Here is a 15,758-nt window from a genome sequence, read left to right as displayed (position 1 = left end):
ATAAAAGTCTCTAAACTGCCAAATGTACTCTGCCACTTGTAATTTACTCGCAGAAGGGTATGGGTTATAAAGCTCTCTTGAGTGACTGACTAGGCGAAAGTCATTAATACAGTTATGAGGTTTCCAGACTATTGATCCGTTATGAACTTCATTCCAAAGAATTGCTCTAGAAATTTGAATTATGTTTTTACCTGAAGAGATAAGTTAAGAAATTTAATATATTTAGAAATATACAAATTAGAAAGTTAATGATTTCTTACTATACCTGCAATCTTGTTATTCCAATAGTAATAATTCAAGAGATTTCCTCCCCATCCGACATGCATTGAGGTTACTGGGCTTTGAATATACTCTTCTTCTCCATCTAAAACAGTTGCAATGCTTTCAGTCTTAATGTCAAATTTGCAAACTTTGTTATCCTTATTTAATTGATTTGCTGTATGATGTATGACTTTTTCCTTACAATTTTTCTTCAATATTGGACCTACTTTCTTGCTAATAGATTTTATGGGTGACTTCTTTGATTTGCTAGGGCTGATGCTTTTGTTGGAAGCACTTCTGATGGCTCGTATCGGCGTCTTTTTTTGCTCTTTTGCGGAGTCCATAGCTTTCTTGGTATTACTTAATGTTCTGGTCTTAATTTTAGGGCTTTTTGGCAACCCGGTTCTTGGATGAGGAGGATATAGTATTGCCTCGTCAAATGCCCAGTCTTTCCTAGGAGAAGGAGATCTCTTGAATGTTGCTCTTGTAGAAACTCCTCTAAGGCATCTTGTTGGATGAAGGTGATGAGTTGGTGAACCAGAATGGTGATTATACTTTTTCAAAGCAGGAGATTGTGAAGCTATTGGCTTAGCAGAACAACTGTTCATCTTTACGTTTTTTTTCGATTTGGGATTTGATAAAAATGGGTTAGATGATCTAGATCTCACTTTTGTAACAGGAGATCCAATTCTTGGATGTGGAGGATAGAGTATTGCTTCATCAAATGGCCAATCTTTCCTGGGAGAAGGAGATCTCTTGAATGTTGCTCTTGTAGAAACTCCTCTAAGGCATCTTGTTGGGTGAGGGCTTCCACTATGATGCTTAATTTCAGAATTAACCCGTGTTTTTGACCTTCCTCTTGAAACTTGCAACTTCTTTTTATTTGTGCCTGTAGATTTGACCTTTGTTGGGTTCTTAGGAGAAAGTTTCACGCTTCTTCTTGCAACTACAGCCATTGTAAAAGGTAACTAATAGATTGGTAAGAGGATAATAAACTCGAATACTTTTCTCCACAAAAAGAACTAAAATCTAGAAGCTATAAGTTAAATAATGTTTAAAAAGTTTATCTGAAATGTGTAAATACAAATCCCTGACTAGTAAAAAGTTTTTAAGAGAAAAATGGATGGGACTAACCCATACATATTTTTCCTCTTGTTAAACATTCACTAGAAATAAGCTTATTTACATTGTTGAAATAATAACTCTAGTATAAATAAAACAAAAATATGTGCTAATAAATTAAGGAAAACCAGAAAAATTCGAAAGAATATTTAAATATATTTAATTTCAATAATCGTAAATCCACATTTTGTAGATTAAAATTGATTTCGGTTTTAATTAATGAAGTAATGAAATTAATTATTTTTAACTCGTACATTTATATTTAAAACATTAAATATATTATTTAATTACGTTTAGAAAGTATAGGTATGCCAAGACAGTACGTTGGGTACCGAGTCCTATATTAAAGGAAAAAAAATTCATACAAGCAATACTTGGCAGCCAGTGTTGAATCACTTTTCTTATTTTTCTAAAAAATGATGAAGGTTAATTTTAGGTTTTCACCGATAATTTTGTTATTGGCTATTTTAGGAATAGCATCTGCTCTTGACAGTGTTCAGCTTTCGGAAATACTTGCTGTTAATCAGGGACCAACTTTCCCTTATAAAGAAATGATGTTTAATGTAGGAGGAGTTGAGCAAAGAGCTTTATTTGTTCCAGAAGGAACAAATGACGAATGCATTAAAGCCGCCGAAGTTAGGTGCGATGCTCTCGAAAAACAGGGTATTCCTTGCATAATATATAAATTAATTTCTCTTGATTTTGAATATAGTGGCCAAGATGAGATGAAAGATTTAGAACTTATTCCAAAAGGATCAAAATACAACTTAACAATAAAGGTTGATGCAAACCTAGAGGATATTACTTCAAACGAGGAAGAGTACAAGAAGATGATACCAGAGATTGAGAAACAAATCAGAGGATCTAACGTTGGTGCAAAGTTTGTGTTTTTGATTTCTAGGCAAGGTGGAGGAAAGTTCATCTACACAGGAAATGGAGGTATTTCTAAATTAGAGAGAGGCACTTCTCATTATGCATATCTTTATAATGCCAAGACAGATAAGAATGTAGATATGCTTTCAGGAGCAGATTTAAGAAGTATCGAACGTGCTAGACAGTTATTTATAGAATATTTAGGTGGAATGGATGCGGGAAAGTTGAATGAGCGTCAGTTAGCTGAGCTGGCAGCCAGATTAAGAGCATTAGACTCCGTTTTAAATAGTGATGGCAGCTGTAAGGAATGTATTAAGCTAAAAAAGAGTTGCTCTCATTGCTCAAACTTTGTCAGTTCAAAAAGAAGTAGGGAATACTATGGTCTGGCCAAGAAATCTCGTAAATATGATGTGTCAATCGAAACCAGGATTAGCAAACATATCAAAAAGGGAGCTTATGCATCGCTATTTGTGATGAGTAATGTAAATGATAGCAGAATCCCAAGCTTTAATCAATCAATTAGGATCGGTTCTATGGGAAATGTTAAGTCATCGGTTGCAGTTCCATACAACTTGGGGGTGAACTGCCAAGGTCTTTCTGAACAAGATTTGGTTATTGTCAGAAGGATGATTTCACTTTTTAATGCATACTTCGAAAATGTCAAATTAAGAAGCGATTACGATGAACTTTGTATAGCTGTAAGTCAGATGTCCAAGATGTTCTCTGATAAGTCTAGAAAGCCTGTAAGCCCATACTCTGTTGAGACTTGCGCAGCAGCAACTGCTTTATCTTTAGGAAACTTTTATCCATCATTTATGTCAGAGACAGGCGGACTTGACCCAGTAACTGAAAACAGTTTGATTATCTTCTGCTCAGCTGTTTTGCACCAAGAACCTTTGGGACTTGTGGACAGCCTTTCTCCTGTTTACTCTCCAAGCGGAGCTTTGGTTTCTCCAACCGGAGGTAAGCTAGACGCAGCGATTTTGTTAGTTAAGAGTAGATCAGAAGAGGCAGTCATTACATCTTTACTAGAGGGAAGCTCATGTTCATTACAGGATCTGTTTAATGCCGGATGGAAGTTTGATAAGAAGCTCAAGATTTGGGTTAGAGGTAACAATAATAGGATTCCTTTACCGATAATGGTAAGATATGGTTTAACAGAAGATGGAAAATTAGCAGCATTCTCATTAGAGGGTAGAGATGCTTATTTATACTCGAAAGGGGCAGATGTACTCAAGACAGACCCCATTTATACTCCAACTTATTCTTCCTTGATAGGAGACCGTTGTCTTTCCCCATCGAATATTGAAAATCTAAAGAATGTAAGTAAAGTGTACGAGCACGAGACTTTAGTTGAACTAAATGAAGCCAAAAAGAATGTTGAACTTGCAGCCTTGAATTCCAGGGCTGCCTCTAAGACTGCAGCTGAAGCTGTAACGAAATACGAAGAGGCAATTGAAAACGAGAAGAAGGCCATGGAACTAGCAAAGATAGCCACTGAATTCAAGAACTATCACGATGCTAAGTTAAGAGCCAGCCAAAGGGCAGCTGAATTAGCAAGGCTTGAGGAAAAACTCATTGATGCAAGCGAGAAAAGAGCTCATGCAGCCAATATTAGCGCAAAGGCTTTAATGGATGCATCAGAAGCAGAAGCCAGAAGAAGGGAAGCATCTGATAAAGCAAAGCTTGCGGCAGAGAGGGCTACTGAGCACATAAAAGCCGCTTTAGATATTCAAAAGCAACTTAAGTTACAATTGAAAAATGAAGCCAAACTTAGTGCCTCATATGAGTCTGCCGTTATTACAGAAGATAGACTAAGAATCGCTCATAATGAGGCCCAGGAATCACTGGAGAAGATTATTATGAACGAACGCGAAATTAATAATAGTTTTGAAAAAGATATGAAATTATTGCTTGAAGAAGAGGAGAGATTAAGAAAGTGTATTGAAGAATATTCTAGCAGACGTATTGCACTCTTGAGTAAATTAGAAGAGATGAATACTGCATTGACAGGAAAAGTAGAAGAGTCTAAACGAATTAGAGATCAGCTCCGTGAAGAGGCCAAGCTTAAGCAAAAAAAGGTTGAGGCAGAACGCGCAGAGCTCGGAAAACTCTCTGATTTGATGGTTTCTCAATCTGCTGAGGTTACTGCGGTTTCAGTATCAATAAAGGAGTCAGAGATACTCCTTAAAGAGATGGAATTAATTGCTGAACAAAAGGCAAAGGAGGCAGAAGAAGCTAGACAAAACTTTGTTCAGATGAGCATAAAGATTAAGGAACTCCATGTTATTTATGAAACCTTGACAATTAAACTTCAGAGTTTATCTTCAAACCAGAAAAACCTCGAGGAATCAGTTAAAACTGCGGAGCAAGATCTTAAGAGCATGTTAGAGAGACTTTCTGAAGTTGAGACGAAAATTTCTAAGTTAGAAGAATCCAGAGCTGCTCTTGATGAGAGGTCAAAGGAAGCAATTGAATTACTCGCAAAGGAGACACAACTTATCTCAAAGATTGAGGAAATCAATAAAAAACGTTCAGTACGTAAACAAGAGTTGGAAAAATTATTAAAAGAGCAGGCTGACGTAAAATCCGAAATTTCAGCTCTATTGGTTGCTAGAAACTCTGCGTTGAGCATAATTAGAAAGACTTTAAACGATATAGAGGAAGCTAGGGCTGCTAGCCAAGGGAAAACAGCTGAAATGAGGTCTCAGTACAAGAGAACTTCAATGCTCGCTGAGGAGTCTATGAAATCAGTTGAAAGTCTTAAGGAGGAGGTTTGTAAGGCATTATCAGAAGAGGAGCTTAAGAGCAAAGACCTTCAAGAAAAGATTAAATGTGTGAATAGAATGGATTTAGAGGTCAAAAAAGCTGAGGATGAATTATCCAGGTTCTCTCAGACCCCGGCACCGGAAGTTCCTTTGACACCTCAGATACCAAGAATCAGATGTGAGGTAATCGAATAAAAGAGTAAACATGGATTACAGTAATTTGGTTTTTTTGAATGGAGATATGCTTATTTCTAATATTTATAACAGTTACAATTATCACCGGGATGGTTTAAAAGTGGAATTGATCTTCTGTCTAAGGATTAGTAAATTAACATTTGCTTAATGCTTATCCAAGTATTGATGATTTACATATTTGACGTGAAATGATTTCGACATTATGTCGATTCTGATTTCCTCAGACAAGTTACATTTGATAATTTTGGTTTTTGCTGAGAATGACTTCGTTTAGTCTCTACTAACCTACCTACTTGGTGTGAGATCGGTTTTTTTTGTCAATACTTTGTGATAATTGACTTGTCAGATTTTCATTGTTTTTTGATACTAAAGTTTTTCTGTCAACCACTTAGATTGGTTCTACTTTTGTACCATCTGAATCCCGCAACCAGTTCTTATTGAATCGTACAAATATCTGGGAAACAGATTTGAAGATGTAAACAGGCAAGTTTTACCTTGCAATTTTGCAGCCAAAAATAATAGCGTGTTTAATTATAAAGCTGTTTTAAGGCGCCAACACTGTTTGTTAAAAAGATCATTATAGGAAGTTATGTGAGCTCAATAGTAGTGGAGTCACATAAATAATGATAGAAAGTAGAGGTTTAATTGATAATGTATTTGTTTATTAGAATTTATCTTAATTTTTGTAATTCTATGAGGTTGAGGATTATAGCTGGGAAACATTTTGTTAATGCGCAATTATTCTTGAAATATAGATCTTCAATACTAATATTGGTTTTGGTTTTTTTAGCAATTTTGGATGGATCGTTCTCAGGAGAAGAAAGTCCTCTAGATATTAATGAATTGAACCGAAATGTTGTCTTCACAGAGAATTTTTTCTTGAAGCATATTCCAGGAGCTATAAAAGGTGAGGAAGAAGAGCGAGAGGGATTAAATGAAATAGACAGGGAGAGTGATGTAAGTTTGATTCCGTTAGATGATGGTATTGCTCCTGATTTAGATTCTATAACAATGACTCGCGCCACAGCCGATAAAAAACACCACGAAGACAAGGAAAAAGGCAAGAAAGTAATGCACACACATGACGACGAGTTATCATTAATAGATCAGGATGAAGATGATGATGAAGGTAAATCAGATAGGGAACAGGAAAAGTTAGATGATTTAGATCCTGGGTCTGAGGAACAGAAGAAAATACTGAAATATGATAATGAAATGAAGAAAAAATTGCTTAAATTAAGACGCAAACACAAGTATAAAGACATTCCATTTGGGCCTCAAGCACCTCACCTTGCAATGGTGGATATATTTGGAGTAACAGGAGATGATAAGGCAGATCCTTTGATGGAAATGTATGGTTTGGAATCTCGGTATGATGGTGAGAGGGATCTAAAAGATTATGAAGACTTGTATAAATCTGTAACGAGCCCCACAAAATTTACAGAAAGAACGATTTGGGGTTATGACCGGGAAGGAAATCCAATTACTTCAAAGAAAATATGGTTAGAACAAAAAGTGGAAGGGAAAGTTATTACGGAGGCTGGCGATAAACAAAATAGGAATCGCATGGATTATATATTTCCTCAAAAGGTTTATTCTACAGACGGGTTCCTAGATGAGTTTGGGACATTTGGAGTAAAGTCACTATTGGATAAGTTTAGATTTAAGCAAGAAAACAAATTTAAAGAAAAAAAAAAGAAAAAGTCACCTAACAAAGTAAAGGAACCTGAAATTATTAAAAAGGAGATTTGGAATAATTCAGGGAGAGTTGCTGGACCTGATAAACATATTGGCTGGCAGGTAACACGAAGAGCAATAGACGTAGCTGCAAGAGATAAGATGATAAAAGACTTAGAAGGCGTAGAAGATCTTAATGGAGTCATTAATGCTATGAATACAAACAATCCAGATAAACAAAGGAGAGATGCAGAGAAAGTATTTTGGGATTATTACTCTAAAAAAAAGCAAAAAGAACACGAAAATAGAAAGCAAATATATGGCGTGGAATTTTCGATACCAAAACTTTCGCTTGATATTAATTTTTCACCGGCAAAAACTCTTTTTGGTTGGAGAGAGGTTCTTTTTGATCAGGCAATGGAAAGTATTGGCAAGTATGATCCAAGAGCAAGCCAGAGGTACGATTCTTTACTAGGGAGCGATCTAGTAAAAGGTATTCCACCAAGTAGAATTATTGCAGATATGTCTAGTGAAGCTATTAGAAGACCAAAAACACACCATTTGTTTCCAAATCCCATTAAAGGCTTTAGAAACATGTTTTGTAAAAGGCTAGAGAAGAAATATAGAGAATATGTAGCCGATATATTGCAGTTAAGAGCTGAAGATAGTACTTATAACGAACTTATGGATTTGGCTAATAAATATGAAGCTAGGCAAGACTGGCTAAGCCAATTTGAAAATTCATGGATATTTATTCCCCAAGGTAAAGCAGTTCCTGAAAATATTATTGAGAATAATGAAGCAAATTCCAAGGCTGAAGATGACTATGAGAAGGAATTACTTTCATTAGAATTAGATACTATACCTGCAAGCGAAATGGAAATATTTATGCGCCAGCATCTAAATGGAGATGTTCTATTTGTTGATGATAGTGAAGCAGAGGATGCAAAAGAAGCAATGTTCCGTAAAATAATTCGCAAAACAGCAGAATATAATGAAAATCAGCCATATAAACTACCTCACAGACCGAGAGCATCGAGATTACTTCCTGTAAATGATGGGTATAGCCCAACCGAAGCTATTAAACAAAAAGAAAGCTTGAATAGTAAAACTACTATAGTAAAACAAGGAAAAGTCGTAGTAGATCCTTTAGAAAAAAAGAAAATCAGGCTCTTGGAAAAAGAAGAAAGAAAGAGAGTCGGAGCAGGGTTAGATAGAGAAGAAGTTAGAAGAGATCTTGAAAGAAAGATTATTCAGGGCTCTGAATTAGATTTAAGTGACCATGGAGCGTCGTTTAAAAGTAGAAATCAAAAGCTCACAGAAAACAGTTCCGATGGGTTTGGAATCCCTGAAAATGAGTATATTTACAAAGATGAGGGTAGAGGCCCAAGGAATATTAAGGAGCCATTTTCTACAAACGCAGTTTCCTCTTCGAAAGCCCCTTATAAAAGAAATCCAATACAAAAAACAGCTTTTGATAATTATACAACTAGGAATGAGACATAAAGCACAACAATATATAGTTTAGGCTTTGAGATATACTGTAATATTTGAACAAAAGCATTATTAATTTAAGTTCTTTTTTATAGATCAAACTTTATCTGTGCAAGCACATCTTTTATTGCATTCATGCAGAACATTGGCGGGAAGTACCACTATTTATTTTTAGATTAATTTGAAGATTAAATAATCCATTCATTCATTTTTTCTATTTTAAGTATCGATTAAACTGACAGCAGTAATGAATATTAATTTAAAACCTTTGATATTTATTTCTTTTCTTGTGCTTTATATTAGCTATTTTTATAGCTTTGGGGAGAGTAATGAGTTTAGAAATGTTATAGTTCAATATTCACACTTGCAACTGAGAGGAAGAAAGTGCCCTTCATGCTTTTCAGGGCTAGGGAATAGGATTCGAGGTTTTTTTTAGTAGAAGTGCAGAACGTATGCGTAGACGTCGAGGAACTAGCTCTGGATATCAAAGCCATGGCAATAGAATGTCATTGAGGCCGCTTGGGAGTTCAGGAGGAAATGGTGCAGTTGGAGGCGTGGAACAAGTTGGTATGGGAAATTCAGGTTTAACAATTGAAAACCCATATGCAGATGGCAATGAATCAAACCAGGGCAATGAAACAAACCAAGATAATGGACCAAACCAGAGCAATGAACCAAACCAAGACAATGGACCAAATCAAGACAGCGAAACAAACCAAGACAATGGACCAAACCAAGACAATGAACCAAACCAAGACAATGGACCAAATCAAGACAGTGAAAACAAACCAAGGCAATGAATCAAACCAAGACAATGGACCAAACCAAGACAGTGAATCAAACCAAGACAATGAATCAAACCAAGACAATGAATCAAACCAAGGTAGTAGCTCAGGTAATACTCCGAAGATACCAACTCCAATGCCACGAACAAAATGTTCTGGAGATCAAGGAAAAAAACCGATTCCAAAGCCACGAACAAAATATTCTGGTGGTGAATGAGAGAAACCAATTCTAATGCCACGCACAAGGTCTACTGATATCGATGGAGAGAAGCCATCAACTCTAGTGCCACGCACGAAATATTCTGTTAGTGGGGAAATTGGTGATATTAGTTCCACACTAGAACATCAAGATTAGGAAGAACCCAGCGGAAAGGTAGATGGACCTGATGATTATAAAGCAGTCTTTGTTTAATTACTTAATACATCATAAAAGAAAATAATTAGGCATAGAGAATTGATTTGAGCTATTTCATAGCAGATTTTCAAGTTTTGGTAAAGCTTGAAGGTTTTGACAAGCAATAATTTAATTGATTATGATAGAATTACTTTGTGTCTAAGATTTATGACATTCTTAAAATGTACATTATAGATCACTTGAGTTTAAAGGAAAATGATTATTAATTTGTCTGGTTTTATAGATTTAGTACATTGATCTTAAAATACATGCGATATAATTTCACATATGAACAATAATAAAGCTAGCAGTTATACCAAAAAAATCAAAATAAGTGAAGTATCATAAAATTGTATATTTTCTTAAATAGCATTTAATAAGTCAAATAATGCGCACATACACAAAATACCTTTTTTTCAGGGATATTAGTTAAAATTAAAGATAGATTGGAGTTAGTTCAGTTCAGACACATTTCTCATATACTAAGCGGCTTTAATAATCATTTAAATGCAGTATTAAAGTATTAATATATTTGGGTTATGAACAATGCGACAAATGGGCGATTTTAGAGATATGCTAATTCAAAAAAATTAATGATTGCCTTGAATATTGATATTCAAAGCTTATTCAAAATAATGTAATTAAATAAATTAGGATAGAAATATAGAATTTATGTTGTAATTAGCTTTTTTTTTTTTTAATAAAAAATATTGTGGGGCAATACGCAAGTAGCATTGCGGGAAAATTTGGCAATGGCATTTTTTGCGACAAATAATGGTTATTTATAAATAGAAACTATTATACAACAATATATTAGTATCACTTGACACAATTGTAAATAAATGGGTGAAATTTTATTGATCAGTTTTATTTTTTTTTTTTTTGAATAGCAAATAATTTGAGCTGGGTAAGAAAATTTTTTGACTTGGTAGAAAAATTCTTCGAGTTTGTTCAAGATTTAGATGTTTCAAATATGCTTTTGAATATGAACTCTTCATCAAAGTCATTCTGTTTTACTTTTTTAGTTTTGTTTTATCTGCGTATTTATTTATATTTATACGAAGAAAAAATCGTCTCCAGAACTTATGCGATTTCTCTAGTTAAGCTACAAACTTCACCTGATATAGACGGAATTGATCGGAACGGTGCTGTTAGTAATCCTGAGCAGAAACATGATGAGGGAGACCGGGCTGGAAATGGAGGTGCTATTGGCGTGGTTGACGGACCCCATGGTCCTGTAAAACATCGATGCCCTGGTGCCCCCGGTTTCGTGATCCTGTCGGTTGAAGACATTGACAAAAACAAAAATAAAAAAGAGAAAGGTCGTAGAAAACGTCGCCTTCGTAAAAGACACGAGAGTTCAGAACGGGATGGAAAAAAGAATTCTTCCGGGCGTAAACTGGACACTGATTCCGGAAATGATGCTGATTGTGAAAGTACTGAGTAGTATGGATATTATGTTAAATTTCATAGTATTGAAATAATCGAAAACTGAATTTGGAGAATAAAATCTTTAATATTTTCATTTAGAGTGAATAATTAAAAACGTTTTAGCAAATTAGTTGGATATATTCTATGTTTGAAAGACATATTGAAAATATCCTTATCTGTAACGAAAAATTACAGAACCTGTAGATTAGATTTCGACAGATCATGGAAAATCTATTTTGTTTCGTAATTTATGTAAGTACCTCGGCCTTGAACTTTGAAATAGGAATTATAAATGAAATGCTTGTTCTAATGAACTCATAGGAAATAATCTCGCTCTGTAAGATGGATACAAAGCCAAATTGGAAGTAAATCTTGTCCGATTTTGGCTCGAAAAATAAATAAAAAAATTGAGTTTTTGATCTATTATTATTATTATAACAAATATTAACATTTGAATAACACTAAATATTAGTAGTATAAAAACATTTTGATGAATTTGGATTCATATATCTTGTATTTTGTTCATTATTTAACCCTGAAGTTTGCATCAATCTAAATTAAAGTTATCGACCGGCATTCATAAAATGGTTTACACAAGATTTATTCATTCACAAGGCTGATATATGGAGAATTTGATCAAGAGATTTCCTCAGTAGTCATTCGATGGGCAAAGATTTTCATTATGGCAAAAAAAGAAAATTTAAGCTAAAAGATCTAATAGGGTTAAAATAGCCTTAACACTACGCAAAATATTTGAAAAATTGAGTAAAAACAACTATAAAAAACTAATAATTCTTTTTCCTAGTCCTCAAGTTAAAAGTATTACAGAAAATAAACAAAAGTTGATTTATTTTTTTTTCCAAGATTCATCTAAATTTAGTTTCACTATTGTCCACTATACGGGAGAAACGATATTTTTAGATTAGAAATTATTCTTAAATAAGTATACGCCAAATATATTTCAATGGATTATTTTAGCATTACAGGCGGGAGTGTCTTGTTTAATTTAAATATTAAAAAAGGAAGTAATTTCAATTTATTGATGGTTATTTCAGTACTTTAAGCAACGGGGTAGATAATCTATATGTGTTGAAAGACATAATAATTTGATGTGTACAAAGCAATCTTTACTTGTTTTTTTCATTATATTAAATGTGTTTCTCAAACTGTCAGAAAACGGCGAACGCTTAAGCTTACTATCTGGGTTTTCTATTATTGGACTGAGAAGCGCTGGTGGCTGTGGATTTAGAAAACTACTTTGTTTTGGGTCTGGCAATTATGGAGAAGGCCGGCCGCATCCGACCCTTGGGCCAACTGTTGATGGCTTGAGAATAAGCGCCCCTATCATTCCCAAAACTCAATCCACCACTCCACCTCCATCTCCATTTCCACCTCCATCTCCATTTCCACCTCCATCTCCATCTCCGCCTCCATCTCCATCTCCGTCTCCATCTCCGCCTCCGCTTCCACCTAAAGTCTGTGTAAAAAAGGGATCATCTGGGTGTTCTCAATCACAAATCCCTTCTTTTCCCTTATCCCTACCGTGTGAAGAAACTACTGCAGGTAGTGGCACTGGACAATGCACTGGAAATGGACTTAAAGAACCTTCAAATAGGGATGGTTGTCTTGGTGGGAGGCCAAGCAATTCTATTTCACCCTCTCTCCCACGTGCCCCTTCACTTTATGATAATGTTTCAGATGGCAATGGAAATCCTATGGACGGCGCGCCTAAAAAACCACCTTTACCTGCCAATTGGAGATTGCCTCCAGGTAATGAGAGCCACAATAGGGCTCATCAACACCATCACCAACACCATCACCAACACCATCATCATCATCATCATCATCATCATCAAAATGGTTGCAGCGATAGTGGCCGCCCCCCTCAAAAGCCTCACTTACCAGATGGTTTTAGATTAAGAAAGTAATATCAATGTTAAATTGGATTAGATGTTTTCGAAGGTAAATTATTACATGGTTTTACAAGTGGAATTTTAAGTAGAGTTTTATTATCATTAGTTTAGAAAAGTTAGATTCACTATTAAATTAATATTCTGACAAAATATTAATTAATACAGATTGCCTCAGGATTCATCTTGGTTTACAGTGTGGCATTGTATCGGTATTATTGACCAAAGATAATAGAATTGTTTGTGGCTACAGACCTGATTCAATTTTAAAGTGTGTTAAAGTATTGTTTCGAATAAAGTGCTTAGAAAAGACTTTTAATCTTTTCCGTATTGTTTTTGCGTCTATTCCAGTATGTGCTATGATACCATGAGTTATAGAAAGTGCTATAACAACTTTTTCTTGTTGGGAGAAATAAACAAACCCACAAAAATGGGTTTGAAATAAAAATGAGCAAACATATGTTTGGCAATTTAAATTATTTTATGGGAAAGGAAACCTTTAATACGGTTGCATTCTATTTATTGGATGGTTCGAAATTGCCTTCGCCTGCATAAGCCGCCATTAAATTTTAAATAGAAAATTGAAAATAGTTAACTTATCATTTCATGGTTGAGGAAAGCTTCGCTGAGAATATTGAGATGATTCATTTCTGAAGTTGTTTAAGTTATTTGTATTTTATGATTGAGTTTTACAAGAATATATAATTTGTCGTTTTTGTTAACTATGGGTATATTGATGTGTTTGAAATCCGGTATTTATTTCCTCGTATTTCCCGTGTTATTGACTTTTTCCTCTAATTCTATCAATGTGTTCGAATATACTGCTCCTTCAAGCAACTCAGATAAACTTATGTTTATTCAATTGAGAAGTTCAAACGAAAATAAGATTATAATGCCTTCTGATCACAAATTAAGGAATTCGTCGGGCGTCTCTAGTAGCAAATCCAAAAGTAATTCTTGGAATGGTTTGACCTCCTCAAATGAATTTCAAGAGGATCATAAACCACCAGAGGTACCAAAAAGAACCGTGTCGTTAATTCCAGGTAGAGATCCTTATAAAAAAAGGTCTGGAAAACCGGATCAGAGTCCACCTCCTCTTCCTCCAAGAGATCCCTCTATTTTCCAGAGCCATAAAGTCTTGGAAAAAAGAGTAACGGAGCAATTGATTGTTCTGGATGGCATTTTGAAGGAAATAGAAAGTCTTGGTTGTGTAAATATTGATTCCTCAGAACAAAATGAGCTGCCAGAGAATGATGACGTGTTTGATTAACCGCGACATATTGATTTATTTTTTTAATGTTTGTTTGAGTGAAATGATTTTGGGTTTAGATATTGTGACCATAAATATGAAACTTGTACTTATACATATCTTGAAAAATTGTAAGAAGTAGTGAAAATCATTACATAGCATTTTCAAACTTTTGATTGGATCTTATTGACAATTTCATAATTTATTAATGTTTTGTAGGTATTTAGGTGCTTTGAAATTTTAAGTAAACTCGATTGATTAATTTTTTTTTCCAAGCTGAAATAATTTTAATGGTTTTTAAAATTTGTATTAATTGATTAATAAGATAATATATATATCGAGCATATTCTGTGAATTTATTATCTACTTAATTCATTTAATTATTTATTGCTAATATATAATTTATTTCACATTTATCAATATATCTAATAAATAAAATTGTACTCTAAAATACCGAAGGATTCCAAATCAAGTAGAAAAATAAATGCGAATACATCAAAATATATTCAAACAAGCTAAATGAAGTTGCTAATTTAATGAAAATGTTAGGTCAACCAAAAGAATTTATAATTACGAGGAAATTCTGATAGATTGAAATCAGGAATTTCAAGAAACTGTCTCTAAATTGTAATAAAATGGTCATGCAAATAAAAAAGCATAAAAAGAAATGGTGAATCGAATCTTGTATTTAGATATTTTAAAATTAGTGTATTCATCGTCACAACTATAAATAAAGAATTTGGGGAAATATTATTTCGAAATGAAGGGTTGGGAGCCAAATGGATCTAGAAATTTAAAATTTTGATTAATTTTGTTGAATTTGGATATGATTTCGAACTGATAATCGACTAATTTTGGGAAAATATTGAATTATAAACAATCTGTGACAAAATAAACATTTTCTTTTCAGTTTTTTCTAGTGATAAAATTGCAGTAATTTCAACAACTCATTATATCGCGCTTAATACCGAGTATCCAATAAATTTGAGGGGTATCTGCGAGCGTAAAATATATAAGCATGCTGGCTTGGATGTAAAAAAACATAGGGCAATAAAGCCAAGTATTCTAATTGAGATTTATTAATACAAGAACGATTTGCAAAGTTTACTCAAGAATTATACTTGAAAATGTTTCTTATAAACAATAAAACGTTTATTTCTATTTTTTCTATTATGTTTACATTATTTAGTGGAAATGATCTAAACTCAAAATTAGGCAAAATTTCAATGATTTCTTTAAGGGAGTCGACTCATAAAGCTAGATCAAGTGTTGTCGCAGAAAATGCAATTTCAGAAAAGGTCCCAAAGCTTTTCAATAGCATATCCCCCTTAGAATTGGAGTTAAGTGAGAATCAAGTAGATCCAGCACTACTTCAGAACTCGAATACAAGCAGAGCACTTAATTGTTACCAGAGTTTACCTCAATACATTTTGATAAAAGGTATATTAAGTGAGTATTCATATTTCCTAAATATATTCTACAAGTTGAAATGTGAGCATAAACATGAGTATCATGATGGTACAAAATGCGGCGATACTCTATTTCTGATTGATCTATTAGAAAATAAAGTAGAAATATTAAGAGAGAATACTTTAATAA

At 34.0% G+C, this 15,758-nt stretch overlaps 8 protein-coding genes across 8 annotated transcripts; 7 read left to right on the top strand and 1 right to left on the bottom strand.

The window, feature by feature from the left end:
• Positions 1-245: 245 nt before the first annotated feature.
• Positions 246-1,217, bottom strand: Chro.80608 (hypothetical protein). The annotated part of the gene is made up of 1 exon (XM_663186.1): positions 246-1,217. One exon carries the CDS (start codon positions 1,215-1,217, stop codon positions 246-248), a length of 972 nt encoding a protein of 323 aa, XP_668278.1.
• A 582-nt stretch (positions 1,218-1,799) lies between these two features.
• Positions 1,800-5,219, top strand: Chro.80609 (KIAA0866 protein). Its single annotated transcript, XM_663185.1, has 1 exon — positions 1,800-5,219. One exon carries the CDS (start codon positions 1,800-1,802, stop codon positions 5,217-5,219), a length of 3,420 nt encoding a protein of 1,139 aa, XP_668277.1.
• A 651-nt stretch (positions 5,220-5,870) lies between these two features.
• Chro.80610 (hypothetical protein) lies at positions 5,871-8,402 on the top strand. The annotated part of the gene is made up of 1 exon (XM_663184.1): positions 5,871-8,402. The coding sequence occupies one exon, from the start codon at positions 5,871-5,873 to the stop codon at positions 8,400-8,402; it is 2,532 nt and encodes an 843-aa protein (XP_668276.1).
• Positions 8,403-8,993: 591 nt separating this feature from the next.
• Chro.80611 (CG4090-PA) lies at positions 8,994-9,392 on the top strand. Its single annotated transcript, XM_663183.1, has 1 exon — positions 8,994-9,392. The coding sequence occupies one exon, from the start codon at positions 8,994-8,996 to the stop codon at positions 9,390-9,392; it is 399 nt and encodes a 132-aa protein (XP_668275.1).
• A 1,150-nt stretch (positions 9,393-10,542) lies between these two features.
• On the top strand, positions 10,543-11,016 carry Chro.80612 (hypothetical protein). The annotated part of the gene is made up of 1 exon (XM_663182.1): positions 10,543-11,016. The coding sequence occupies one exon, from the start codon at positions 10,543-10,545 to the stop codon at positions 11,014-11,016; it is 474 nt and encodes a 157-aa protein (XP_668274.1).
• A 1,093-nt stretch (positions 11,017-12,109) lies between these two features.
• On the top strand, positions 12,110-12,928 carry Chro.80613 (hypothetical protein). The annotated part of the gene is made up of 1 exon (XM_663181.1): positions 12,110-12,928. The coding sequence occupies one exon, from the start codon at positions 12,110-12,112 to the stop codon at positions 12,926-12,928; it is 819 nt and encodes a 272-aa protein (XP_668273.1).
• Positions 12,929-13,634: 706 nt separating this feature from the next.
• Positions 13,635-14,180, top strand: Chro.80614 (hypothetical protein). The annotated part of the gene is made up of 1 exon (XM_663180.1): positions 13,635-14,180. The coding sequence occupies one exon, from the start codon at positions 13,635-13,637 to the stop codon at positions 14,178-14,180; it is 546 nt and encodes a 181-aa protein (XP_668272.1).
• A 1,106-nt stretch (positions 14,181-15,286) lies between these two features.
• Chro.80615 (hypothetical protein) lies at positions 15,287-15,758 on the top strand (the record flags this gene model as incomplete). The annotated part of the gene is made up of 1 exon (XM_663179.1): positions 15,287-15,758. A coding segment is annotated over one exon (472 nt), but the record flags the coding sequence as incomplete, so codon positions are not given.

The sequence above is a fragment of the Cryptosporidium hominis genome (genome assembly GCF_000006425.1).
Source record: "Cryptosporidium hominis TU502 chromosome 8 CHRO018196, whole genome shotgun sequence".
In the NCBI taxonomy this organism is placed as follows: domain Eukaryota; phylum Apicomplexa; class Conoidasida; order Eucoccidiorida; family Cryptosporidiidae; genus Cryptosporidium; species Cryptosporidium hominis.
This window is presented reverse-complemented; position numbering and strand designations above follow the sequence as displayed.